This window comes from Diabrotica virgifera, chromosome 7, assembly GCF_917563875.1.
Source record: "Diabrotica virgifera virgifera chromosome 7, PGI_DIABVI_V3a".
NCBI lineage: Eukaryota > Metazoa > Arthropoda > Insecta > Coleoptera > Chrysomelidae > Diabrotica > Diabrotica virgifera.
In genome coordinates, this window is record NC_065449.1 from 209,385,999 (window position 1) to 209,413,283 (window position 27,285).

The 27,285-nt window shown below is 33.8% G+C and overlaps 1 protein-coding gene across 1 annotated transcript in view; it reads right to left on the reverse strand.

Annotated features, from left to right (window-relative positions):
• Nucleotides 1–6,837: 6,837 nt before the first annotated feature.
• The window catches only part of LOC114329887 (ATP-binding cassette sub-family C member 4), a 90,108-nt gene continuing 69,660 nt past the window's right edge, over nucleotides 6,838–27,285 (reverse strand). Inside the window, exons 13-17 of the mRNA XM_050655876.1 lie at nucleotides 24,126–24,276; nucleotides 22,657–22,887; nucleotides 17,643–17,941; nucleotides 12,646–13,061; nucleotides 6,838–7,344 (exon numbers count right to left, since the gene is read on the reverse strand). Of these exons, the coding sequence (XP_050511833.1) occupies nucleotides 7,071–7,344; nucleotides 12,646–13,061; nucleotides 17,643–17,941; nucleotides 22,657–22,887; nucleotides 24,126–24,276 (1,371 nt within the window). The 3' untranslated portion in view covers nucleotides 6,838–7,070. The remainder of the gene's footprint in view (nucleotides 7,345–12,645; nucleotides 13,062–17,642; nucleotides 17,942–22,656; nucleotides 22,888–24,125; nucleotides 24,277–27,285) is intronic.

Here is a 27,285-nt window from a genome sequence, read left to right on the forward strand (position 1 = left end):
CTTACCTAGTATTTAAGTAATATTTAGTTACCAAAATGAATCATATTTTGAAGCACCGTAAACAAAATAAAGAGATTATGTATGTTCCTAGTCCTAGTCCTTTTAGTACTTTATCGTTCGCCTTCATCCTTAACACTGCATAATTAGACACAAATAATGTCTGTTTTCGTTTTCATACTTTACCGTTGCTTCCTTAATCCCTATCCAGGTAGGAAATTGTCAGAATGAGACTGGCCGTTTGTAGTTTGGTTGGTTGTGGGTTTTGGCAGATGTTGGAATGGCCCATATCACTTCGATATAATTCCGATCCGATCTTTTATAAATACTTGCTTTTACGATCTGGTTACAAAAATGGTAGATGGTATATTCTTTCAATTCTTTGTAACTGAATGTACCTAATCCAACGATGTAAAAATTACTCATGGTAAACTCGAAATGGTAAATTCATTTCAATTATGAAAACGAACATTTTTGTTTCGTTAATACAATTAATGTTTAAACTTTTTTACCATACAATTAAAACAATTTTAAGAAATTAATTCGTCCAATACTAACTACATAACATAAATTTTATTAATTATTCTAAAAATAACGAAGTTAATAATCTATAACGCTAACATTATTATATAATATTTTTAAGATATTTTAAAAGTACTTATAAGTATGTGTTAAGAATATACTCAAATATACTTTTAAAGAATATTCGATAAAGGTATATTCTAATAATAAACGTTTACGAATATTTCGAGATAGTACGTACACGAATATTCGATAAAGGTATATTCTAAGAATAAACTTTTACGAATATTCCGAGATAGTATGAACACGAATGTGCTCAGTATATTCGGTACGGGAATATTCTTTGAAGTATATGCAAAGAACATGAAATTTAGAATGTTTTTTAAGGTACATGCTAAATATGCATGTACTACGCATATACTAAAAAGATTATACTCCGACGAATGTTGGTAGTATATGCTTTGAACGTGATGCGAACATCATTGTTATGTGGGTGTAATCTAAAAATGGTAGTAAAGGTGTGCAATCTGACCTAGGGATTCCGGTTCGAAAATTGCAACCGAAAGTACTATTTAAAGTCGCCGAGATAGTGCAAGCGATACCTATATTATCTTACAGATATATTAAATATGCAGAGGAAGGCCACAAATGAGATGGGCAGATGATGTCAAGAAGCACGTGGGCTCTAGGTGGATAACTGTAGCGACAGACAGAAGAATTGAGGAGGATTGGGGAGGCCTATGTCCAAAGATGGACCGAAGAAGCCTAATTAGATAAAAAATTTGATTAGATATTAAATATGGTCAGCTAAATTTCATACCACGGTTAATGCAACTTACTTTGGTTCACCTGAATTCACAATTTATAGTTTAGTTAACAGAACATTGTACACAGCAAAGTACACCTGACCTACAACAAGACGTGAGACATTTATTTTGAGAGAACAGTGAACAAGTATAAAATTTATGAGAAGTGCCATTTCATATTTTTATTTTATTTTATGGCATAAATACTTATTTACGAAACGATAACATTTTTTAATTTTTTGAAGTATATAAAAACATTTAATACCCTTATGTTCCCTTATCTATAAAAACTATACTATTGAGATTATTGTATCAGACTGATAATTGTGTTATCTATTACCTATTTCATAATATGGTTTAACTATTATGTAAATATACATTATACATATTACTAAAGTTTATCTATTAATCAAAAACAAATTCGTCTTCTCTGGATCATGCTTGTTATCAATGTAAAGAGATCCTTCTTCCGCTCTTCTTATTATCGTTTTACTTCGAATTAACACTTATATTATTTTAAATAAAAACACTTAGTTTATATTAGTTTATTTACAACACTAACTTTACAAAAAAAAAAAACAATAAACATTTAACACTTAAGTTATTAGAAATTCTATAAATGTCTAATTTATATTATACGTTACAAAATTACGTTATTTACAAATCATTTCAAAAATACCGCCAAAACACATATGTTCGAAAACAGAACCCGATCGCAGCTTTATTAAGGGTAGCCAAAGTCCGAAAATTGAATTTTTTGAGTTTTTTGGGTTATGATTGAAAATGAAATCTTCTCTTTCCAACGATATACAGTGATGAGCGCACTAATAACCGGCAAAATAGCGCAAAAGATGGAAAACATAATACATTGAGATACAAAAATAGACGAAACTAGTGGAGGTGGAAATAATCGTTATAAACGTATCTATAAATTAACATTACATTACATAGTTTCCCACCTTTAGACGTCCGTGACAGGAGTATTTTATAAAATTCTACTGTCACAGTGACAGGTTGTCATACTCCTCTGATACGTCTAAAGGTGGGAAGCCCTGTAATGGATACGTTTATAACGATCATTTCCATCTCCACTAGTTTCATCTCTTTTTGTTTCGCAATGTATTGTTTTCCATCTTTTGCGCTATTTTGACGGTTATTAGCGCGCTTATCACTGTATAACACTCTAGTAGAAAATATCCATGGCTACAAAATTATTTAGTTTTTGAACATCCTCACTCAACTTATCGTGTACAGGTCAACGACGTAACCAGGATGATCCAAAGGGGGAGGGGGGAGTTAAAACTACTGGAGGATCTCTGGGGGTATGGATTAAGCTCAAAGTACATCCCAATGGAATTATAACCACCAAAACCCTTCTTGGTTACACCACTGATACCGGTAGCTTTCTTTATAGCCTATTATGAGTGTTTTATATTTTTGCAATTTCCCAAATACTACGTTTTTTAACTTTTGATGTCAAATATATCTGGATCCTTAGATGATAGAAGGTCCAAATTTTTACAGTTATTGTAAATAGATAATATCAAGTCACGCGTAAAGTTTTATTGAAAAATGTACAAAAAGAAGTAAAATAAAAAATAAAATCTAAACATTTTTAACTTTACAAAAATCTACGCGGGACTAAATAATACATCTAGTTTCAAAATAAAATAAAAATAAGGTCTCTAAGTGCTTTGGTTACAGAGCTATATTACATACTGTTAACATTGTCTTTAAATGGGACTTTGGGTGCCCTTAAAGAAAGACCTAATATACAATCGTTTCTTATTTATACTAACATAAATATTTCTCGAATATAATATATAAGACACACAACCTTTTTCTAGTAAAATCGACGGGTTAAGAATTATTATTTACATAATACATCAAAACAGTAAATCCAATTCTCCAGTAGAATCTATAAAAGGTCTAAAAATAATGTTTACCATCATAAATCAAACAGGTAATAAAAAGTTTGTTTACGTGAAATTACAAAAAATAGGCCGGAATCTTCGGCAGTCAATCAGGGTTGAGGAGCGCCACAGAACTGACATTACGATATTACATAGGTTTATGTCTCTGAACCATGAATTTTGCTTTTGCCTAGGGCCGTTTCGACCTTCAACTTTACCACCAAAGTGGTCCCTTTTACCTACCTATCATTTATTAAATGGCCCGCCTATTAAATTTTAAGCAGCCTTCTGAGACACCATATTTCGAAAAAGCGTCCACATGATTCAAAAATCTGACTTATAAGTCACCAGGTATCCGTTCCGTATATCAGGATGGACCATATCTAGCATTTCGAGACCCAGTATCTAAGGGTTAAAGGAAGAGAATACAAACCTCTCTTACCGTCTTTCCTTATCTCCATTTATTCTACGTACAAGCCCTTGGCGATCCTTAATTATGCTTTTTGATTCTAAGTTATTGAAGCATTCTCATGTCTTTGTCATCAAGCCCAATTTCTTTTAACGTCTGTATCAATAGTACACATCTGATGTTGGCAAAGGCCTATTGCTAATCTTCTTCTTCATTCGTTTTAAAAGGTAAAATACATATTAACTTTTGCAGCTTATAGCCTTCCTTACTAGATATTTAAAACTCATTGTTATATTACTTTTCCGTCAACTTTCAATTCACCTCGTATCGTTTCTTTACAGGTGGTCATTCATTTTGTTTTTTTTTTTCAATTGCTGTTGAAGATCGTCTTCATTGGGTGCGTTCGGACGACCACAGCGGCTGGACAGCTGAGCCAGCAGTAGCTGTCAGACGTCACCGCTGGAAGCCAGCCGCTGAGAGATTTACTAAGCTTTCCCTATCACGGCTGGATTCAACCACTCAGCCGATTTCTGCTGACAGCCAGCCGCTATGGTCTCCGAACGCACCCATTGTTCGACAACGACGCTGTTCTGCTACCAGCACAGTGTCCTCTGTACCTATAACAACATACAATAATTTGCATTTCCCATTTTATATCCTTTTCCTTTGCGCACCTCCAACATTACCTCATCCGTAATAATATTAAATAGTACTTAATGGGCTTAGTAGAACACGTTGTATGATCGCATTGTATACTTTAATGGGTACTGTAAATTCCCGATTTACTTGCGCTTAAATTATTTTTTCTGTGTAAAAGCATAGCCCAGGGGGGGCGTGCCAAATATATACAAAATATAATGTGCAACATCTTCACGTCTGCCCCCCCCCCCCTAAAAATTTTTATATTGGCGGCCGTGATTCCAGCAGCTTGTTAATATGACGATAGACAACACTTCAAAACAACATTGCGGAACATTACGGAACACTGGAAGAAGAAATAAAATATCTTAAGTTAGAATGAAATGTAAATATTATTAGGCAATAAACGTTTTTATTTTTATTTTTATTTTATTTTATTTATTTATTCAAAACAAGCATGACCCATAAAAAAAGAAGCTTAGGATTTCCGCATTTACCTACTGCTTTGAGTATAGATGGAATTCGGGAGGTAGTACAGCCGAGAATTTAAAAAATATAAATTTAAATATTTGCAGTTCAAATGGTTTTAATTTCAAACACATGTACAAAACAGGGGATAAATATGTTTTCTGGACTAGAATTGAACAGATACAGTAACAGAAGCTCCAAGAATGACATTGGATGTTTTATAAATCAAAATTTTGATAATTTTACAAAGTGCCAATTGTTAGAACGACCTTGACAGCCATCAAATCGTATCAATTTCCATATTCTATACACACAAAGAATAAAAAAGAAATGAACCGTTACTTGGGTCACTAGGACTTTAGAACAAAGGAGTTGGTTAGTATTTTCTCACAGTCAAAAGGAACTGTTTTACAAGCATTGCGTTTTATTTTTCTAATGAAAAATATTGGTCACAATAAAGGGATGACAGCCCAAAGCCTCGTCATGAAACCTTTAACATCTTTCACCAAACTCATGAGCAAAGACGGAGCCATACAAACCCATGAAAAAACATCATACCACAAGGACTGCGTTCAGCTTGAGCTGGATTTTCTACAAAGTTATCGCAACCCTCAAAAGTCAGTCATTAACCAGATAGACTCTCAGAGGTCTAAACAGATACAAAAAAAAATAAAGAAAAACTACGACCAATAGTAGGGTCTATTGTGTTCTTATCTTAGGTCGACAAAATATTCCTCTAAGCTAAGAGACCATCGTGATGATGGTCTTCTGCTTCTCGACGAAGATGCTGGATCTAGCAATGAGGGGAATTGTTAAGGTTTAAAATCGCATCAGTAGATAAGACTCTTAAATAACACATATCCACATCATCTTCCTGAGCAACATACATTAGTAGCACCAGTCAAAATCAATTAATAACATGTTGTGGTGAAGAAATAATTGAACAAATAATGAATCAGGTTCAAAGTGCAAATTATTACTCTGTCTGTCATATTTGACGAAACGACCGACGTATTTCACATGGAACAGCTTTCTCTAAATTTGAGATGCATACACAATAACAGCATTCGTGAAGACAACATTCAAGTTGTCAAGTTCATTAACGCTTATGAGAACCTAAAAATAATTAGTGAAAATCAAGAAAGAGGGAAAGAACCTGCTGACAGGAGAAGCATTGGGGAAAATAGTATTAAACTTGTTGAAAGAACTGCACTTGGATCCGAAGAAATGTGTAGTAGGAATCGGTACAACGGCATGAATGGTGAATTTTAAGGCACTTCTTACACACGGTAAAAGTGTGTGGAAAGTGCCTTAAAACTCACCATTGTAACCCTAATTTTTAAAAATTACCCCCCGTACCTCCGGTACCTCTCCCCAAAAAAAGTTCTTGGCCCCTCCCGAAAATCGGTCCTGGATCCGTCCTTGCCTCAAAGTAGTGACAGAAAGCAAGCGTGAGAGGCTTGCCAGTTTTATCAAATAGACAGGAGCATTTACAATATTCAGTAATTGTTTATTATATTAGTTACAATTTTTCTACTACTTAATCCTTATTTACGCTATCAGCAATTATACCAAGTCTATTCCTCATATAGTTATTTTTCCTTTACGCCACAATTTGTAACACTTACTCAATGCTTTCGCCCTTTGTACTTTCCACTTTTTCTCTTGGATGCAAACAGTTCGTATTCTTCTTCTTTTAAGCGCATCCACCAATCCCATAATCTTATCTGCAAAACTTCCAAGACTCTAATAATACTGACTTGGAAATCCGAAAAGAGGCTCAGTTTGCTGTCGAAACATTTAATCTAGTAGATGCCATCATTTCAGTATAATTGATTGTTATGTTAGAGGACTCACTTTCATTCTTGAAGAGATTTTTCTAGATTTGCAGCATTTGTAGCCCTTTCTAGATTTTCTAGTGTGTTATGGTATAACGTATAACGTCTTCAACATTACAGATAATTTTTTATACCCACTGGTGAGGTGGTGAGTTCTGTCTAAAATTCCGCACCCTGCATTTGATGAACTCGTTGTTGATTTGTATTTTATTATTAATGAAATAATTGATAATAATATCCATATATAAAATAACTAAAAACTATTTATTTAATATTTTTGTATTAGATACATTGATATAATATAAAATAGTATAAATACTCACTTTTATAACGTCATTTAATAAGGTTGGCAGTCAAATGAGAAGTTATTATTTAAATTTATCTTAAGTTAATATCGTCATTATAAAAATATAGGAACATTACAAAAAATATTTAATGGTAACTCAACAAAATAAGTAACTCAATAAAATAGTCCATATTACTCTGGTAATGCATTTAGTTTTTGATAACTATCTGAAGCAATTTTCCTGAGCTGTTCAGCTGTTGTTCTACCAGTTTCAGCAACCATATTGTAAAAAACTCCGTTTTTCTTTTGAAGAAGTAAATGAGGATGATCAAATTCAGATATTTGTCCAGCATCCATAACTAATACTTTATCAGAGTCCATGATTGTGTTGAGTCTATGTGCGACGGTTATGACAGTACAATCTGAGAACTTCTTTCTGATAGTTTTCTGGATTAAGGCGTCAGTTCTGCAATAAAAAGCAATTAAAAATACGTAGCTATAACTAGAGGGTAGAGAAGCCTAGGAAGAAGACGCATTTCCTGGTTGAGGAACCTGAGAGGATAGTTAGGTTGCAGCTCAAGGCAACTGTTCAGAGCAGCTGTTTCGAAGGTCAAAATAGCCATGATGATTGCCAACATTCGTCGCGGAGATGGCACTTAAAGAAGAAGCTATAGCTCGTTTAAACATGTTCATTGTCGACATTAGGACAACACCTCCTACGAAGCAATCACAAGGGAGATCCGTCTAAAAGTAATACATGAAACAATGCATATAGATAAACTGCATGCTGAGGAGCCGTGTGATACACGTAACGTTGCTGGGGGGATACAGTGTCAGCTCAGGTAGCCAGAAGCTTCCCGCGGGGGGGAGTTTTATCTCCTCTCTTGTGGAATCTGGTTAAAAATGGGCTGATAGCTTGACTCAGCTACGATCAGTGGCGTAGCTGAATATTGGGGGGCACCCCGCGACAATTTTTGTGGGCGCCCGTATTATAAACATGACAACAGCTAATAACTACTAATAACAGTATAATTACTAAAATATGTCTGGACCTCGGAGGTAAACTACACTATGTCATTTTAAGCAACTTTTCAGTAGGGCCGTTTGAATATTTTAAAAATCTTATATTTCCCATAATTAGGTATCTTTCGCTCTGAAAGACAATGCGATCGTATTTTAATCATAACATATAACTAGTTTGTACAATCCAACTAATGAAACGTTAAAATTTGCCCTAATTACTGTAATTAATGGTAATTTAGAGTGACATATAGTGCAGTTTACCTCTGATAGGTTTGATCTAAACTTATAAAATATTTATTGAATTTAAAGGTATTTAAGCGCAAAAAAATAGCTAGGTACTTCTCATGAAACAAATTTTTATTTTAGTTAAATGTTATTATATTAAAACCTGTGTTAACGGTCACCTGTCAAAATCGGCAACCTGTACTAACGGCCATTTATACAGGGTGTCCCGAAAAGAATGGTCATAAATTATACCACACATTCTGGGGTCAAAAATAGTTCGATTGAACCTAACTTACCTTAGTACAAATGTGCTCACAAAAAAAGTTACAGCCCTTTGAAGTTACAAAATGAAAATCGATTTTTTTTCAATATATCGAAAACTATTAGAGATTTTTTATTGAAAATGGACATGTATAATTCTTATGTCACGAACATCTTAAAACAAAATTATAGTGAGATTTGTCCACGCCATAAAAAATTTATGGGGATTTTGTTCCCTTAAACCCCCCCCCCAAACTTTTGTGTACGTTCCAATTAATTCATTATTGTGGTACCATTAGTTAAACACAACGTTTTTAAAACTTTTTTGCCTCTTAGTATTTTTTCGATAAGCCAGTTTTTATTGAGATGCGGCTTCTTTTTCAATATATTTACGTAAAAATTTTATGGGGGTTTTGTTCCTTTAAACCCCCCTAATGTTTGTGTACGTTCCAATTACACTATTATTGTGGTACCATTAGTTAAACACAGTGTTTTTAAAACTTTTTTCTCTTAGTCTTTTGTTCATAAGTCACCTTTTATCGAGATGTAGCTTCTTTTTCAAAATATACCTAAAAATGTAAATTATAAATAAATTTTCAGATTATTAACAGGTCTCTATAACCGTACTTAACCATATACAAATATGTGGTGGATTCGACAAATATTCAAAATATCTCGATAAACACTGGCTTATCGAAAAAGTACTAAGAGGCAAAAAAGTTTTAAAAATAATGTGTTTAACTAATAGTGCCACAATGATAATTTAATTGGAACGTACACAAAAGTTTGGGGGGGTTTAAGGGAACAAAACCCCCATAAAATTTGTACGGGGTGCACAAATTTTACTTAATTTTTTTTTTAAGATATTGCTGTCGTAAAAATGCCACATGTCCATTTTCAATAAAAAATCTCTGAGAATTTTCGATATATGAAAAAAAATCGATTTTCATTTTGTAACTTCAAAGGGCTGTAACTTTTTTGTGTGCACTATTGTATATAGGTAAGTGAGGTTCAATCAACCTATTTTTGACCCCAGAATCTGTGGTATAATTTATGACCAATCTTTTCGGTATAATACGGACACCAAAATATTTTTGTATGGGTACCTACTTGTTGATAATACCCAGTATTGCGAAATACCCAATATTATTTTATTACTTATCGTATTTATCTAAAATGAGATTAAAAATAACCTGCATAAGGGTTGGTGTCGGCGAACACTAGTGAAATAATATAATATATAATAATAGAAAAATATAGTGTTGTAAAATTATGAAGCTGTATTATAAAAAAATAAAAGTAAGTTGAAGAATTCTTTAAAACGCTTCACTAAACGCTAACATTTAATAACAATCTGAATAGATTGTTTTTTCCGTAGTATACAGTCTCTGGCCAAATTATTAGACGCACTATAAAAGATTTTAAAAAAATGGTTATTATGAGGTAATACCATTGTAATACTAAATAGGTTTTATGTATGTACCAGACACAAGGTATATTGTTTGGTTGTCCATTTAATTTTATATATTTTATCACAAATAGAACATTATTATTAATGAACCAATATGTATTTATTGACTCTTGAAAGAAAACAGAAATAACAACAATGTTGGCAATTTGTTGCTGACATATTGTGGCTCATCAAAATAATAATATTTAATAATACTTTTTATTTCTGTTTCTTTTATATATTTTTTTTAAATTTAGCATAATTTTAAGTGATGCTTAACTTTTGAAACTATATGTATAATTACAATAATACCATTCGAAATACAAACACCAATTTTTAAGAGAAGGTACACAATATTTGTTGCTTGTTTATTACAATGTATTAATAACCACGATTTTTATAAAAACAACTAGATAACTATAAAAAAAGAATAGATGAAAACAAAGAGATTTATTTCTGTTCAGAAAAATAGCTACCTATGACCCGTTTGCCGCTAGGTGCTCAGTGCATTAAGTCAACATAGTGTTGTTTGCGATCAACACTCAGTTAGTAACTGTGAGGTAAAAACACCCAAGTTTACATGGCGCTTTTTACCTCTCAAATTATTTGAACATAGTGTTCTATTTTGTTGGTAATTTCGTTTTCTTGGTCATTAGTACCAAGTGTAGTATACCTCTAAAAAGCTCTTGGAGAGCTGAGTGAGTTAAAAGAATAAAAACAAAACAACGCCATGTCGACATAGTGTAGTTTACCTCCGAGGTCCAGATGTGTAAATGAAAATACTCGGCCTTTTTTCAATAAGTCTTCATCAGTTAGTATATTTTTTGTGAATAGACATGATACCTACATGTCTCTTAATCCGACAAACCTAGTAGTAAGTTGTTGCAATAATATACCTTAATTTACGTTGAAAACATTAACTTTAAAACTTTTTTGCTTCAAGTGATTTTTTCGTCGCAGCTGAGCTCATCGTAAATTTTTTGTATACGTTTTATCCGTTTATTTTTAAATTCCTGTATAATACCCCACTACTCTGCTATTCCTGCTGCTTCTGCTAAAGTTTCGGAAAACGAATTTCTCATTTCTCGAAGATTATCATGAGTTTTTTCAAAAAGTTGCCGTTAGCCCAGACCGTTAACTCTGCCATTTTAGATCGCGAAAATTTTGATGTTAGATTAATAGTTAATGTATTTTAGATTGAATAGTCTTCTTCTTCTTTTACGTCTTGGAGATCTTTCGATCTGTTTAATTCTGAAGCTGCCTCTGGTTAATTTCCTGGGAGGTAGATTGCCAACTATCCCTCTATATTTTAAGTGGTCTTCCGTCTTCCGGGTGGTCTTGAACCGAGCGGGTTGTTTTCTAGAGCAATTTTTGGGAGTCTATTCTCATCCATTCGTCTTACATGGTTGTACCACATCCTCTTGCGCTGCCTTCCCCATCTTACAATATCTTGAATTTTGCATTGCTCTCTAATGTCTGTATTTCTCACTCCGTCTCTGCTTTTTCCCCACTATTGTTTTCAGGGTTTTTATTTCGGCAACTCTTAGCATCTGTTTCGTTTTGTTGATGTCTTCGCGCACTTATAGGCCGTATGTCATGATCGGTCGTATGCAAGTCTTGTAGATTCTAATTTTACTATCTGTGCGCATATACGGATTTGACCAGACTATCTCCCGCAGACATCCTGACAATGCAGATGCTTTATTGATCTGACTCCTCAGGTCCTTTACTGGGTCGTGGGTGCTTGATATATCTATGCCCAGATATCTGAATTGCATCACCTGTTCTATTATGGGGTTGTTCTCAACCACTAACTTACATCTGAGCGGATCTTTTGCTATTGTCATACATTTAGTTTTGTTGGCAGAAATGTTCATATTTAGTTGTAGGTTTATTTGAAAGAACTGAAAGAGCTGCCTCTGAAGTTCATCTTCTGATTCGGCAATAATTGCTGCATCATCTGTAACACACCATACCAATTCTTTTGTTGCCCATTCTATATCCGAGATTAAGAGATGTTACTTTGTTTATAATTTTGCCCATGAATAGGTTAAACAAGAAGTGGTTTAAACTGTCGCCTTGTCTAATTCCTCCCGCTGTTGGAATATTTTCAGTGAACTGGTATTCTGCTCTAACTTTGATTACGTTGTTGTTATTTAGGTTATGGACTATCTTTGTTATGCTGGTCGGTGTTTTATTTTCTGTTAATATATTTAGAATGTCTCCCAGGCGAACTCCGTCAAACGCCAGATCAATGAAGCAAATATACGCTGGCATGCCGAACTCTACAGCTTTTTCTTTTATTTGTTTTATTATAAATACTGCGTCTGTTATAGACCGCCCCTTTGTAAAACCTTGTTGTTCTTCAGCATTACTGATTTGCCTTTCCAATTTGTCCTTAAGAATAACGATTGACGTTAACGTTCCACATTCAATAGTAATAACGGTAAATTCAAAATTAACGAAAAATTTAAATAATGACACAGTCAGAGACCGAATCAACAGGCTCTGACCGTACTTACAGACTGGACTTCAAATATAGGACTTAACATCAGTCCTCTGAAGTCCAATATCATGAAGTTTGCTAAAAGGAGAAATTTAGAGGGATTGAGTCCTCTAAGCCTAAATAGTACACATCTAAATCTGGTGAGTAAAGTAAAGTATCTTGGGGTAAATGAGTAATGAGTAACGAAGAAGAGTAAGTAACACCGACCACTGAAAAGTGAAAAGTTGGGGAAGATAAAGAAGAAGAAGATACAAAGTATAGTGTCAGGATAAACTTGTCAATAATGATTACAGTATACTTACTGCGGATCCACATTAGCTGTAGCTTCATCCAACATAAGAACCTTATTATTTTTCAGAATTGCTCTCGCCAAGCAAATCAACTGTCTCTGTCCAACACTGTAATTGGAACCTCTATCCATAACTCGATTTTCCAATCGGTTAATAACATTAGCAGGATCTCTCAACTCTACATCTTCTATAGCTTTATACAAAACTTCGTCTGAATATTCTTCGAATGGATCCAAGTTGTATCTTAAGGTTCCAGAAAATAGCACTGGATCTTGGGGAATGATAGAGATTTTCAAACGGAGATCGTTGAGCCTAATATCTTTAGTATCTATGTTATCAATTTTAATAGTGCCTTCAATAGGAGCCAACCTGAAAAGTGCTTGAATTAAAGAAGATTTTCCTGCACCGGTTCTACCAACAACTCCAACCTAAATCAGAAAAAATTAAACCATTACATACACTTATTACTTGTAATACTTCGAAACAAAATTTATTTATAGAAAATTTTTTTAAAAAATTTAACTGCATTGAATGAGCCAAGAGACTCACACTTGTACACTAAACTACAACAAATTCATATAGTACATTCTTTCACGGTTTTTGCTCTAAATTTTAAAGAACCTCTTGGATTGACATGAAATTTGGCATACGCATAGATTACATGTCAAAGAGAAAAAGTGATATTGTGCCGATGTGTGCTTTTGTCCTGGGGGTGACTTTCACCCCCTCTTGGGGGTGAAAAAATATAAGTCCAAAATAAGTCAGGAAATTGATAAACCGACTAATTTTAAGTAACTTTTGTTCTATAGAACTTTTTCGCCAAGTCAACACTTCGAGTTATTTGCGAGTGAACATGTTCATTTTTCAACAAAATAACTACATTTTTAGACGGTTTTTCGCAAATAACTCAAAAAGTAAGTATTTTGTCGAAAAAAACGTTCTTAGCAAAAATATGGCCTGTAAAAAAGTAAAAAAATGGTGTAAGCGTTAGGTCTCTGGACCTCGTAAAGCCAGAGTTATAGCCAATGAAAAATATTCACCAAATTTAAAATAGAATACTTTGAAGTGAAATATCCAAAAAATTAAGCACTTTTTTGGGGAGAATCCATTTTAACTTTTTTAAAGTGTTTAAAAAGAGCTTTATTTCTGTATTTATAAAAAGTTTTTATCAGTAAATTTAAGCAAGTTACGCTCAAAATAAAGTTGGTCCCTTTTGTTTTGGCAAAAAAAAATCGGAAAGACCACCCCCTAATTAGCAACTTAAATGAAATTAATCGTTACCGCTTCATAAATTATTTTACTTATTATGTTGTGTTTATATGATCTGTAAGTTTCATCGATTCAAAGTGCTTATTTTTGAAAAAAATTGGTTTTAAAGTGAAATTTTTAAAAATTTTAATTTTGAAAAATATGATTTTTTTCAAAATAACTTAAAAATTGTTAGAGATACCAAAAATCTCGAAAAACAAAAAAAAGTCAGCATTGCTTTCTGAATATCATGTATTTTTTGTTTTTCTGTTAGACAAAAATTGATTAAGATTTGGTGTTTCTAAATTTGCATACATTCGTGATCAGTGACTCGTTCAACCCCTTTTAACTATAGCCCTTTCAAAAATAAGGACTTTGAACCGATGAAACTTACAAATCATATAAACAATATATACGTGAGTCAAGAAACTTGTGAAGTCGTAACGATTAAGTTCATTTGAGATACTAATTAGGGGGTGATTTTCCCGATTTTTTTACCAAAAAAAAGGGACCAACTTTATTTTGAGCGTAACTTGTTTACTTTTAATGCTAGAAATTTTTTTATAAATCAAAAATGAAGCTTTTTTTAAACACTTTAAATAAGTTGTAATAAGTTTTCCCCGAAATGTGTTTCATTTTTGGTTATTTCACGTTAAAGTATTCCATTTTAAATTTTACGAATATGAATCTATTTTTAATTAGCTATAACTCTCCTTCTACTAGGTATACAGACGTGATATGTACATCATTTTTTTAAATATTTTACAGCCTATATTTTTCCTCAGAATCTTTTTTCGACAAAATTCTTACTATTTGAGTTATTTGCAAAAAACCGTCTAAAAGCGTGGTTACTTTGTTGAAAAATTTGAACACATTCACTGGCAAATAACTCTAAAAATACTGACTTAGTAAAAAAACTCTATAGAACAAAAGTTTCTTAGAATTAGTCAGTTTATTCATTTCCAGACTTACTTTGGACGAATATTTTTTCACCACCAAGAGGGGGTGAAAACCACCCCCAGGGCAAAAGCACATATCGGCACAATATCACTTTTTTTCTTTGACTTGTTAGCTATGTGTATGCCAAGTTTCATGTCAATCCAAGCGGTTCCTTAAAATTTAGAGGTTTTGCAATATTTTACCGTTAAAGAACGGACTAAAACATTCATCCAATACAAACCATTTGTGACGATAATATAATTTTATCGTCTAGAGTACGCCAATGAATTAAGTAAAACGTGTTTTGTACCGTCTTGGACGATATAAAAGTCCTATCGAAAAGCCTAGTTGATTATGATTCTTGGAGCGTTGATCGAAGAATAATAAACAACAGCGAGCTATAAGAGGTGAGTTTATGTAGGTAGTATTTCCCGACTATTTTCCGCTGTCGTTTTGGCGAGCTGAGCGAATCCGACAGTTTTTCTCTTACCTATCCTTTTACCTATCCTTATACGAGCGGTGATCGTATATCCCTAATATGTCTTTTCATCTGGCGAGCTGAGCGAGATTCCCTTTCTTCCCTTTCCTTATACATTCATGTCGTATTAATAAAATCAATTCCTATTTCACGCGATCGTCAAAATCATTCATTCATGTACAAAATATCGTCACATCGGCCCGAACAGAAAGCTCGATGCGTAGATTATAAATACATATATTTTATTAACGAAATTAACGAATAATTAAGGCTAATTATTATCTTTTCTTTTGTATGTTTTGATTCCAAATAAAAATGTCTTAAGAAGCGAACTCTTTTCTTCGACTGATTTAGTTACTTGGAGCAACAATGCAACGACCACGTTACACATTATTGGAATTTCTTCTTTTTCAGCCTTAAGTAATCCAACATTGGACGTCGGCCTCCCCCAATCAAGCCAGTGTTTTCTATTTTGAGCCACTTGTCTCCAGTTGTGTCCTCCAATCTTGCTAATGTCATCAGCCCATCTTATTTGTGGCCTTTTTCTGCTTCTCCTTCCTAACCATGGTCTCCATTGTTGTATTTCGTGATTCATTTTTGGAATAATAATGGCCAATATAGAAAATATCTGCTTATTGTGATGTACTATTATTTATTGAAAATTAAAGACAGTTAATATTTTATTTTTTGGTTTCAGATGTAGACCATCATCCTCTTACGTACGTTTCAATATTTTGAGCTCTTCAGAGAAACCTATGGTCTGCTCTGAAGATCAGACAGTAGGCCTTTCTGAAAAGCTCAAAAGAGTGAAAATACGTAAGGGCTCTGAAACAAAATGAAATGTTAACTGTATTTCATTTTCTACTAATTTTACTCCTATTTGAGTAGAGGGAATCAAAATTCGATGGAATTTCACCTAGATTCATCATTTGCAAAAGCAACCAAATGTTTAATATAAGATTCATCATTTAGTGAAGGTTGTTAGTTTTAGATTATATGTATATACTGTTATATTTCTATTTGATCTGAAAAGTAAATTTTGATAATTATAAGCAGAATTCAATTTAATATAAAATATTTTCAATTTTCTCAACCACGGGCATATAAATTTAGAACAACCTGTATACAACAAATTGTTATATTTAATTTTAAGAAGTGATTAAACGAAACTCGGGACAATGCGCTTAAAATAAAACTCAAGTGAAATCGATAATAGGTCATTATCGTTTTTCGTGGAAGGTTCGATCATTAGCCTATGCTAAATAAGACTCATTTGAAGTAGATAAGAGGTCATTAAATTTTGTAAATAGTAGAAAGTAATTTTAGAATGGGAATTAACTATTTTTTTTTGGAAATCCATTAAGCATATTTAGAAAGATTAAAAATTGGTTTTGAGGAATACTGCGAATGAGAGTTGGTGGTGGAAGGTTGATTTGTGAATCTGGAAGGGATATTTAGAAAGTAGGGGAATGAATGGAAAAGATAGATCAGAATGTTTTGAGCTGTCGAGAAGTGAAGTCCAGTAGTAGACGGTAGTGTACGGAGAGTGAGAAAGCGGGTGTAGTTCCGTGAGTGTGGAGTATCTATCGTGGAACGAGAGGTAGGCCAGGTTGAGAGTAAAAGAACCTCCTTGAGCCAAGAGTGTCCCGGTAGCAGATTGCAGTTTCGAAAAAGGCAGAATACAGCATCACGACAGAAGCAGGAACGAGAGCTATACGAGCTAGTTTTCAAAGGAGAACATTACTGGAAGCCAGGACGAGGTTTTGATCGCAGCCAAGGATAGCAGGAAACGGGTCTTGTGTGAAGACATTCTCAGTTCACCAGAAAAAGGTCAGTCTCATTTGTTTGGACATGAATGTATGGGTTTTTCGTATTAAATACCACATTTAAAATAGAAGAACATAATCAATAATATCAGAAAAGCTTCATCAAACTTAAATAGAATTGTTGCAAATAAATCATAATAGTTAAATGTTAATAAAAACTTTCAATTGGAAACCAAAAGAAAATAAGATTCCCATGTGTAAATGTTATGTTTAAGAATAATAAGATATAGCAAATATTAAGCAGTGATTGCCATTTAAATAAAATAAACAATATTTTGATTATAATTGTAACCCATATGTGTGTATTATTTTACTCTTTTCTCTTCTATCCCGATTAGGAACCATTGAGAAATACTTAGAAGCCACGTAAGTAAGTAATTAATTTTATAAAAAGCCCTGAGATTGAAAACATATTGATATGTGATCTGGTAAATTAATTAGATTATTATTAATGCATTGATTAAATTAAATGACATATAAGAATATTATCTCATATCAACAAAAAATTTAAGTGTTACCTTTTCCTTGGGTTGAATGCTTAGATTAAGATGTTTCAAAACCAATGGTCCACCTTCAAAGTATCTCAAACAAGTGTCTTTAAAAGTAATTTCTCCTTTTTGTGGCCACTCTTTAGCTGGTTTCTGGGGAACGACTGGTTGTGGTTCTTGTTCTAAACTTTCGTACTGTAGTACTCTTTCCACGCTTGTAAGTTGGTTGATTACCTCTGCAGATTGACGCATGCCCCATTGTAAGTAGATTGCTAGTGATGTGGCTTGGGTAATGGCCAGACCGACTTCACCACCCTGTAAGTTAAAAGCTGCAAACCAAGAAGTAAAAATAAATTAAAACATATGATTCTTAAAACGATATTCGAAAGGACAGTTAAGAAAAGGGTATTCAACAGTTGTTACTTACCCGCCGGATTAACCATTAGGTTAGTCTAGACTAGGCGGCCGCCTAGGGCCCGCGCATTTGATGGGACCCGCGTCCCGCTCAAATGCATTAATTAATATTGAATTATTTAAGCAGTAATATAGGAAATAATATAAAATGTTAAATAAATCAAATACGGCTAACGGAGACAAAGAAAAAAGAGAATGGTTAATTTATGATTCCCAATCAAAGTCAGTTTTTTGTTTGTCTTCTGTCAAATACGTCAGGAAAATACAACCGACTTCAAGCCAAAATTAAGCAGTTATCTACAACGGCATTTTATATTCCATGTTCTAATCATTCCCTCAATTTGGTAATCAGTTTTGCCAGAAAATTTTGGTTAGAAGCTGTTAATTATTTTGGTATGTTTCAAGAACTATTCGATTTTTGAAGTTATACTTCTTTATGCGCGATTGAGATTGAGGGTGAATTTATATTGATCTGCGCGCATGCGCACACCGACAGTTTGGTATTAGTCTTTATACGGGCTCTGATTGGGTGTTGAAATGATCTGTCAATAATTGTTCAATATGGAGGTTATCGGTAAACAAAAATGTTGTATAACATATTAGTTTTTATTGTTGTGAGGACAGAAATAAAGTCAAATTTATAATTATAGTGACTTTTTAAATAGTTTTGAAAAGCCACAGGTACGTAATTCTAAATGTTTCAGTTGTATTCCAATAAAAAATTATCTTCATACCTATTTGGAAAATGTAAAAAAAATAATGTACTTACCTAGTACTTGCTATGCTATACCCCTAGTAGGCAATGCTTTAATTTACATAATCTGATTACGAACAAACTTTCTACAAATTTTCATCTAATATATCGTTTTCTTACTCTATATATTGTTGTATTTTAATTCGACAAAAATCAAACTAACAAAAATTCATATAAACAAAATGTCAAAAAGTTGTTCAGTTTGTGTATATTCCCACATGAGGTATACGCGAAGGTGGTGCAGTTTAAAATCGCGTCGACTCTCGTACGGCGGGATACACGGGAAGTAGGTTCAAGCCAAATGCAAGTTATATCATTTTTTTATTTTTTTTTATATAGATTTTATGATTGTAAGTATATTATTATTAAAAAAATTTAAATTTCAAAGCAACCGATTAACTCGATCAGTAACAAATATGGATATTAGTATTCAGCAGTTCAAAAAATCAGATCACAAAGATCCCTAATGTTCTTTGGACCTAAATTTTATAACATAATTCCTATACATATCAAACAAGAACCTAAACTATTTAAATTTAAAAAATACATAAAAACCTATCTAAAAACCCACTTACAATTATTTTTGGACGCAATGTCTTAATGTATGAACGACAGCATAATCAGAGTAGAATTTGGGTGAATATTGGTATTATAATTAACAAAGTATTCAGCAGCTAGAGAGGTTTACCGTCCGTCTTGTTCTGTTGCATTATCTCTTCGATAGTTAGGTATGTTACTTCTTAGTTCCAACCTTAATACTACTTTTATGTACAATTGATACAGTTTCGATTGACATAGTACAGTGCAAAACAGGCAACTCTTGCCTAGGCATGGTGCTGAGTCAGTCGATACTAATAATAATATAAGATCTAAATGTAAAATGTTGTACACACATATTTTTGAAAAAATTTGAATTTGAATTATTATATAATTCTTTTCAGAAAATACGTATTTAATAATAATTTTTGGTAACAATTATTGTTCAGAAATCATTTGTGGCATTTTTCAATGTGTTTGTGTGTGTTTTATTCTTTTATTTTCTTAATTTTTGGTATGGTTTTAATAAAAATTTTTGGAAAGTAGTAGAGAAACTGTTTAAAGTATATTGATTTCGTTGAAATCATATAATAGAAGTATAACGTCTTACGTGCGTACAAAGTACACACATTCTTTTTTTTTTCTTATACTCCGCCGATGGGCCTTATATTCCATTCATTCACGGTAAAATATTGCAAAACCTCCGGATTTTAAAGAACCTTTGGAGTTTAAAGAAGAGCTTGGATTGACATGTAATCTGGCATACACATAGCTAACATGTCAAAGAAAAAAAGTGATATTATTCCGATGTGTGCTTTTGCTCATAGGTTGAGTCCACCTCTTCTCAGGCGTAAAAAAATATACGGTCAAAATACGTACGGAAGTGTATAAACTGACTAATTCTAAGCAACTTTTGTTCTATAGAGTTTTTTCACTAACTCATCACTCATCTATAGAGTTTCACTTTTCAGGGAAAACTCATCATAACTTTTTTAAATAAAGTGTTTAAAACAAGCTTTATTTTTGTTTTTTGTTTAAGTTTCTAAAAACAAAAGTAAGCAATATACGCTCAAAATAAAGTTGATCAATTTTTGGGTAAAAAAAACTCGTGGAAATCACCCACTAATTAGCATCTCAAATGAAATTAATCGTTACCGCTTGACAAGTTACTTTACTTTTGTATTGTTTATATGCTCTGTAAGTTTTATCTGTATAAAGTGCTCATTTATGAAAGGGCTACAGTAGAAAGGACTTGATCAAGTCACTAATCACGAGCGTATGCAAATTTTAAACAGCTACATTTTAATCAATTTTTATCTTACAAAAAAACGCAAATCTAAAATATTCAGAAAAGGAAAACCTACATTTTTTACTCTAAGATTTTTCGTACCACTAATAATTTTTAAGTTATTTTGAAAAAAAAAGATTTTTTTTTCAAAATTAAAAAAAATTGTTTTACTTTAAATCCCAATCTTATGGTAAATAAGTAAAGTAAATTGTAAAGCGGTAATAATTAATTTCATATGGGATGCACACTAGGGGGTGATTTTCAAGACTTTTTGCCAAAAAAAGAGACCAAAATTCTTTTGAGCTTAACTTGCTTTATTTTTGATAGAAACTAAAAAAATAAAGCTTTTTTAACACTTTAAAAAAGTTGTGATGAGTTTTCGTCGAAAAGTACTTAATTTTTTGGTTATTTCACGTTGAAATATTCGATTTGGAATTTGACGAATAAGAATCTACTTTTCATTAGCCCCAGCTCTGCTTATACTGGGTCTATATACTTCATACACGCACCATTTTTTTACTTTTGTATATGATATATTTCTCCTACGAATATTTTTTCGATAAAATACTTCATTTTTGAGTTATTTGCGAAAAAGCCGCCCAAAAATATGTTTTTTTTTTTTGTTGAAAAATGAACATATTCACTCGCAAATAACTCGAAAAGTATTAGCTTAGTGAAAAAACTATATAGAACAAAAGTTACTTAAATCAGTTTATCCATTTCCGGACTTATTTTTAACGCATATTTTTACCCCGAGATGGGGTGAAACTCACCCCTTCTCGGGCAATATCACTTTTCGAAACACAAATAGGCACAATATCACTTTTCTTCTTTGACATGTTACCTATGTGTATGCCAAATTTCATGTCAGGCCAAGCGGTTCTGCGATTTGGAGCAAAAACCATGAGAAAATGGACTATTAAGAACAAGTTGTTGCGAAATGTCGGTTAAAATACTAGATGGTTAGCTATATTTGGATAGGAAAATGAATACGTATCAAATAGCTATTTTAACCATTAGGAATGTGGTCCAAAGTATTAGAACGTTTTAGTGCTGCTAGTAAATGTTAGAAGATACAACTATGAATTTATCAGTTATTTTACAAAAGTAATAGAAGTAAAAAAAGAAAAATATCTTTTTTACATTCTCGTAATTTATTTTTTGTAGCAACTACTTCCCAAAACAACATGAATATGTGTAAATTTGTTTTAAGTAAATGGTCTCTATAAAGTGGCCTACTTCTTATGGCCGCCTGGGCCCCATGATGCCTTAAACCGTCACTGGCTAGGTGATCACAGCAAAAGTGGGGAGAAACTGGCACCAAAAAGCACAAAACAGAGAAGAGTGGAGAACTCATGGGAAGGCCTTTGTCCAGGAGTGGGTGCAAACAGGCTGGAGAAGAAGAAGACGACGATTCCATTGCAAATTGATAACAATTTATGAGTTCTGCCAAGTGTTTTCATATTTCCAACTATACATATACTGTGCTCGCAGCGGGCACGCAACTTTAAAACACGCGCATGTGCAGCGAGACTTAATGACACAATCTGGAAGAATAAACACCTAAGACACGACACAAAAGCAAGAATCTATAAAGCAGCAATTAGACCTATATTGACATACACGACGGACACAAGACCTGACACATCTAAAACGAGACGACTACTAGAAACAACAGAGATGAAACTACTTCGACGAATATCAGGGAAAAGTCTGTTGGATAGGGAGAGAAGCGAAAACATAAGAAGAGCATGCAATGTAGAAGACATAAATGGATGGGTGACAAAACGGAAACAGGAGTGGAACGAACACATTAGTAGAATGGCAGAGGATCAAACAGTACGAATAACATGAGATAAGTCACCAAATGGACGAAGAAGTATTGGCAGAACAAGAAGGTGCGATAATTTAAACAATTTAGAAGGCTAATAATGAAGAAGAAACAGGATTTAAAGCCTACATACAAGAAAGAAGAAGAAGAAGAAGAAGAGCGATTTTAATTAATTAATCAGCTCATTTATTCAAATATGATAAAAAAAAGAAAAACTTACTTTCTCCAAATAGCAATAAACTAAAAGTAAGTACTGCCAAAAATACTGTACAGAAAAAATCCAGATAGAATCCAAATGCTGCACTGGAAACTATAAACATGTACCATGCACCTGAATGATAATCTTGGTGATGATTAAACTCGTCCATAAGAATACTTTGCGCTCCAAAAGCTCTTACAGTCGTCAAACCGTCAATGGTAGCTCTCAAATGTGTAAAAACTGGACTTCTCACTAAAATACAAAATAGAACAGTGTTATCAATTAACTTTCAACTAAAATAAGTTATCAATCGAAGTAGCACAGAAAACGACAATAAATATCGTTTCCATAGCACCATATTGACAACAGGTGGAATACTTTATTTGGTTACAACCTCCCGAGATTTTCAAAAATTATAAATCATACAGGATGCCGAGGAAATTAAGATGAGAGAATTTTAAATAATTCACAACCCACCTGCTCAGCGTGGTAAAAGTTCCAACAAGAAAGATTCCTTAGTACTCAACAAAAGAGTAAATGAATTAAAATGTATAAACATTTTCAATTTCTTTGCAACACGAAAATGCAGCAGCTGCGTAATACTCTGGTTAAATCGGAGAGTGTAGGAAGAGCCTATACCGGTTTCGAAGGTTTTTTCCTCCTCGTCAGTAGCCCATACCCTCTTCTCTCCGATTTCCCCAGGTATCATACTTTGGGCCTTTCCGATTTGCAAAGAACGAAATGCCGCGGATGAACTAGAACCATCTATCGAAAAACAAAATAAGTTATCAATCGAAGTAGCACAGAAAACGACAATAAATATCGTTCCCATACCACCAGATTGACAACAGGTGGAATACTTTCTTTGGTTCCTGCACTCTCCGATTTAACCACAGTATTATGCAGCTGCTGCATTTTCGAGTTGCAAAGAAATTGAAAATGTTTATACATTTTAATTCATTTACTCTTTTTTTGAGTACTATGGAATCTTTCTTGTTGGAACTTTTACCACGCTGAGCAGATGGGTTGTGAATTATTTAAAATTATCTCATCTTAATTTCCTCGGCATCCTGTATGATTTATAATTTTTGAAAATCTCGGGAGGTTGTAACCAAAGAAAGTATTCCACTTATTTTGTTATTTTGTTTTTCGGTAGATGGCTCTAGTTCGTCCGCGGCATTTCGTTCTTTGCAATTCGGAAAGGCCCAAAATATGATACCTGGAGAAATCGGAGAGAAGAGAATATGGGACTACTGATGAGGAGGAAAAATCTCCGAAACTGGTATAGACTCTTCCTGCACTCTCCGATCTAACCAGAGTATTATGCAGCTGCTGCATTTTCGTGTTGCAAAGAAATTGAAAATGTTTATACATTTTAAATTTTAACTATTTAGTAAAGAAAATATATCCTTTGTGGGAACTCATTACATTAAAAACAATGTAGGATCAGCATAGAATAAATGAAATTTAATTAAGCACATTATACTCACTTATTCCCTCTAACCTCTTAATATTCTTCGAAGATTTTAAGTAGATATGCCGAATTAAACCAAATACTAAACTCAAGGCTCCAATGAGAATTAAAAATAAAGGATTGACTATAACAATAAGTACGAGAGATCCAGCCATAGATAGAAGAACCTGAAAGAAAAAAGATATAAGAATATCCAAGACAAAATTTTAATTAAAGCTTATTGTACCTACATTTGAAATTCAATTGTAATTACTACCAAAGCTTGTTGTATTCGATCTCTGACTGTACTATTAAATTTGCCGTGGAGTAAGATCGGCTCATAGCCCAGGACATGATATTTTCATTACTGAGTCTAGTTTTTTCATTCAGTCATCCCATTCATGAGCAGATTCCACAAGACAAGATATAAAGCTCCCTCTGATTGCCTGTGTCTATTTATGCTGACACTGTATCACCCAGTAACTTTGTCTATATTACACGGGCTCTCAGCATGATGTCTGTCGATCTGCAGCTTGTTTCGTTTATTCCTTTACACTAGTCGCATTTATCATTACTTCGTAGTAGGTGTTAGCAAATGCTCTTTCTATATTATAAAAAATGCACCGAACAACTTCTCTTGATTTTCAACAACGTACGTACGTTGTTTCGGTACCTTTAGAGTCCTGCTCTATACACATACCGTATCTGATGTATCGAACTTTCAATTAAGTCTACGTACTGTAAAACAAACCATTGGCACTGATATTCGTGGACTACGAGAAAGCGTTCGATACCATAAACCAGCAGAAAATGTTAAAAGCATTGACAGAACGCCGAATAGACCATCGCTACATTAACATGATAAAATATATCTACCACAATGCAACGGCTAGCGTAAGACTCTCTGATCCACAAATTAATAAATTCTGTATGCAGCAAGGAGTACGGCAAGGAGCCACCATCTCACCAAAACTGTTCACAACCCTTTTAGAACACACTTTTAAGAAGGCAGATCTGAACGAATATGGTATCAATATAAATAGAGAGAAGCTTAGTCATTTGAGATTCGCAGATGGCATCGTCCTTATAGCCGATCGTATGGATGATGCAATAATAATGTTGAACAAGTTATATCACGCTTCCTTAGAGGTCGGACCAAAGATTATTATCAACAAGACGCAAATAATGACAATCTGGTGCTAAATCGTAATATTGTTGTTGATGGAATGAATGTTGAGCAGACTGCATCTTATAAGTACCTACTTAGGACATGAAATTCGGTTGGGAAGGGATAACCAGACGTGCGAGCTCCCACGTCGCATAGGATTAGCCTGGGCAGCGTTTGGTAAACTGAGCTATATATTTAAATCGGACTTATAAAACCCATATGCCTGAAAAGGAAAATCTTTGACCAGTATGTATTGCCTGTACTCTCCTATGGAGCGGAAACATTAACACTCACAAAAAAGGTAATGAACAAGATACGCATAACTCAGAGGGCTATGGAGCGCCAGATGTTGGGTGTCTCCCTGAGGGACCGAATCCCAAACGAAAAAATACGTGGTAGAACAAAAACAACGGACGCCGTAGAAATAATCGCGTCGATAGAAGTGGAATTGGGCAGGACACGTCGCCAGATTGTCAGACAACCGATGGACAAAACGTATTTTCGAGTGGAGGCCACGAGAAGAAGCACTACGGAGCAGAGGACGACCACCAACCAGATGGGCTGACGATCTGAAGCGTATTGTCGGCAACTGGATGCAAGCCGCACAAAACAGAGAAAGATGGAAAGAGCTGAGGGAGACCTATGTCCAGCAGTGGACGAGTACGGGTTGTTGATGATGATGATGATGACTGTAAAACTATAGCCCATATTAAACTACTACTACTATCCGACTCCTAACCGCCACTATTCTCTGTTTAACCATAGACCTGGAGAGATTTCTCTTTCCTGTAGTTTTTTTTTCAATATGTTTAGGGATCCTGTCATCTTGCATTCTCTGTACATGGCCGTACCATATTAACTGTTTTGTTATGTCATCAATTATTGTATGTGTGACTCCCATCATTTCTCGTATGCTCTCGTTTGGTATCCGATCTCTTCTTGATTTGTCTGCTGATCTTCTCCAGAAGTGCATTTCTGTTACTAGTAACATTTTCTCTGTTCTTTGTTTCAGTGACCAAACTTCACTGCCATATGTGATTACACTTTTAAGTATGGTATTGCATATGAGCTGTTTGTTTGCTTTAGATATTGTTTGGTCCCACAGAATGTCGTTCATCATGGATAAGGCTTTTCTATTCTGTATATTTCTGTCTTTTATAGCAGCATCGAGTGTTCCATCTTTAGGTATCTTCATGACCAGGTACTTGTATTCATCACAGTGTTCAATTTCTACCCCATCGTCTAATAAAATGGACTGCTTTGTCCCTCCGATACACATGGATTCAGTTTTCTTAATGTTGACTTCGAGACCCAATTTGTTATATTATTCTTTTAGCTTCCGCGTTATGTAACTCAAGTCGTCATGATCCTAAGAAATTGGAATTTGGTCATCAGCGAAACATAAAGTGTATAGTCTTGTCTCGTCATTGAGAGGGATTCCCATGCCCACATTTTCTTTTCCACAGCTTGAGAGCTTGTTCCAGATAAATTTTGAAAAGTGTAGGCGAAATACAGCAACCCTACTTCAATCCTATCGTGACCTTAAATCCCTCAGACATCCTTGATCCAGTTTTAATTCTTGCAGTTGCAGTCGTTCCGTTATACAGACTTTGGACTGCTTTGATAAGACCATGTTTAATGTTGGTTTGCTATAGCGTTGACCATAGTTTGCTTAGGGGGCACACTGTCATATGCTTTTTGTAAGTCTATGTACATCAGGTGGACTTCTTTATTGACGGCTGTTTTTTCTCAATAACTTGCATAATAGAGTATAGGTGGTCTACTGTGGACCGCCCAGCTCTAAATCTCTACTGTCATTTTCTATTTTGTATAGAGTATATTATAACCCTCATAAAAGCCAACCTTACGAGTCTCCATGTTATTGGTATGGATGGTTCTCCAGCCCTAAGCTACCATAAGAATGTAGTATCATACATAATTTCTTGTACAGAAAGTCACGTACCATGATCATGCCTAAGAACAAGAATAATGGAGGCCATTGATACACAAATTCGAAATGTGTGACAAC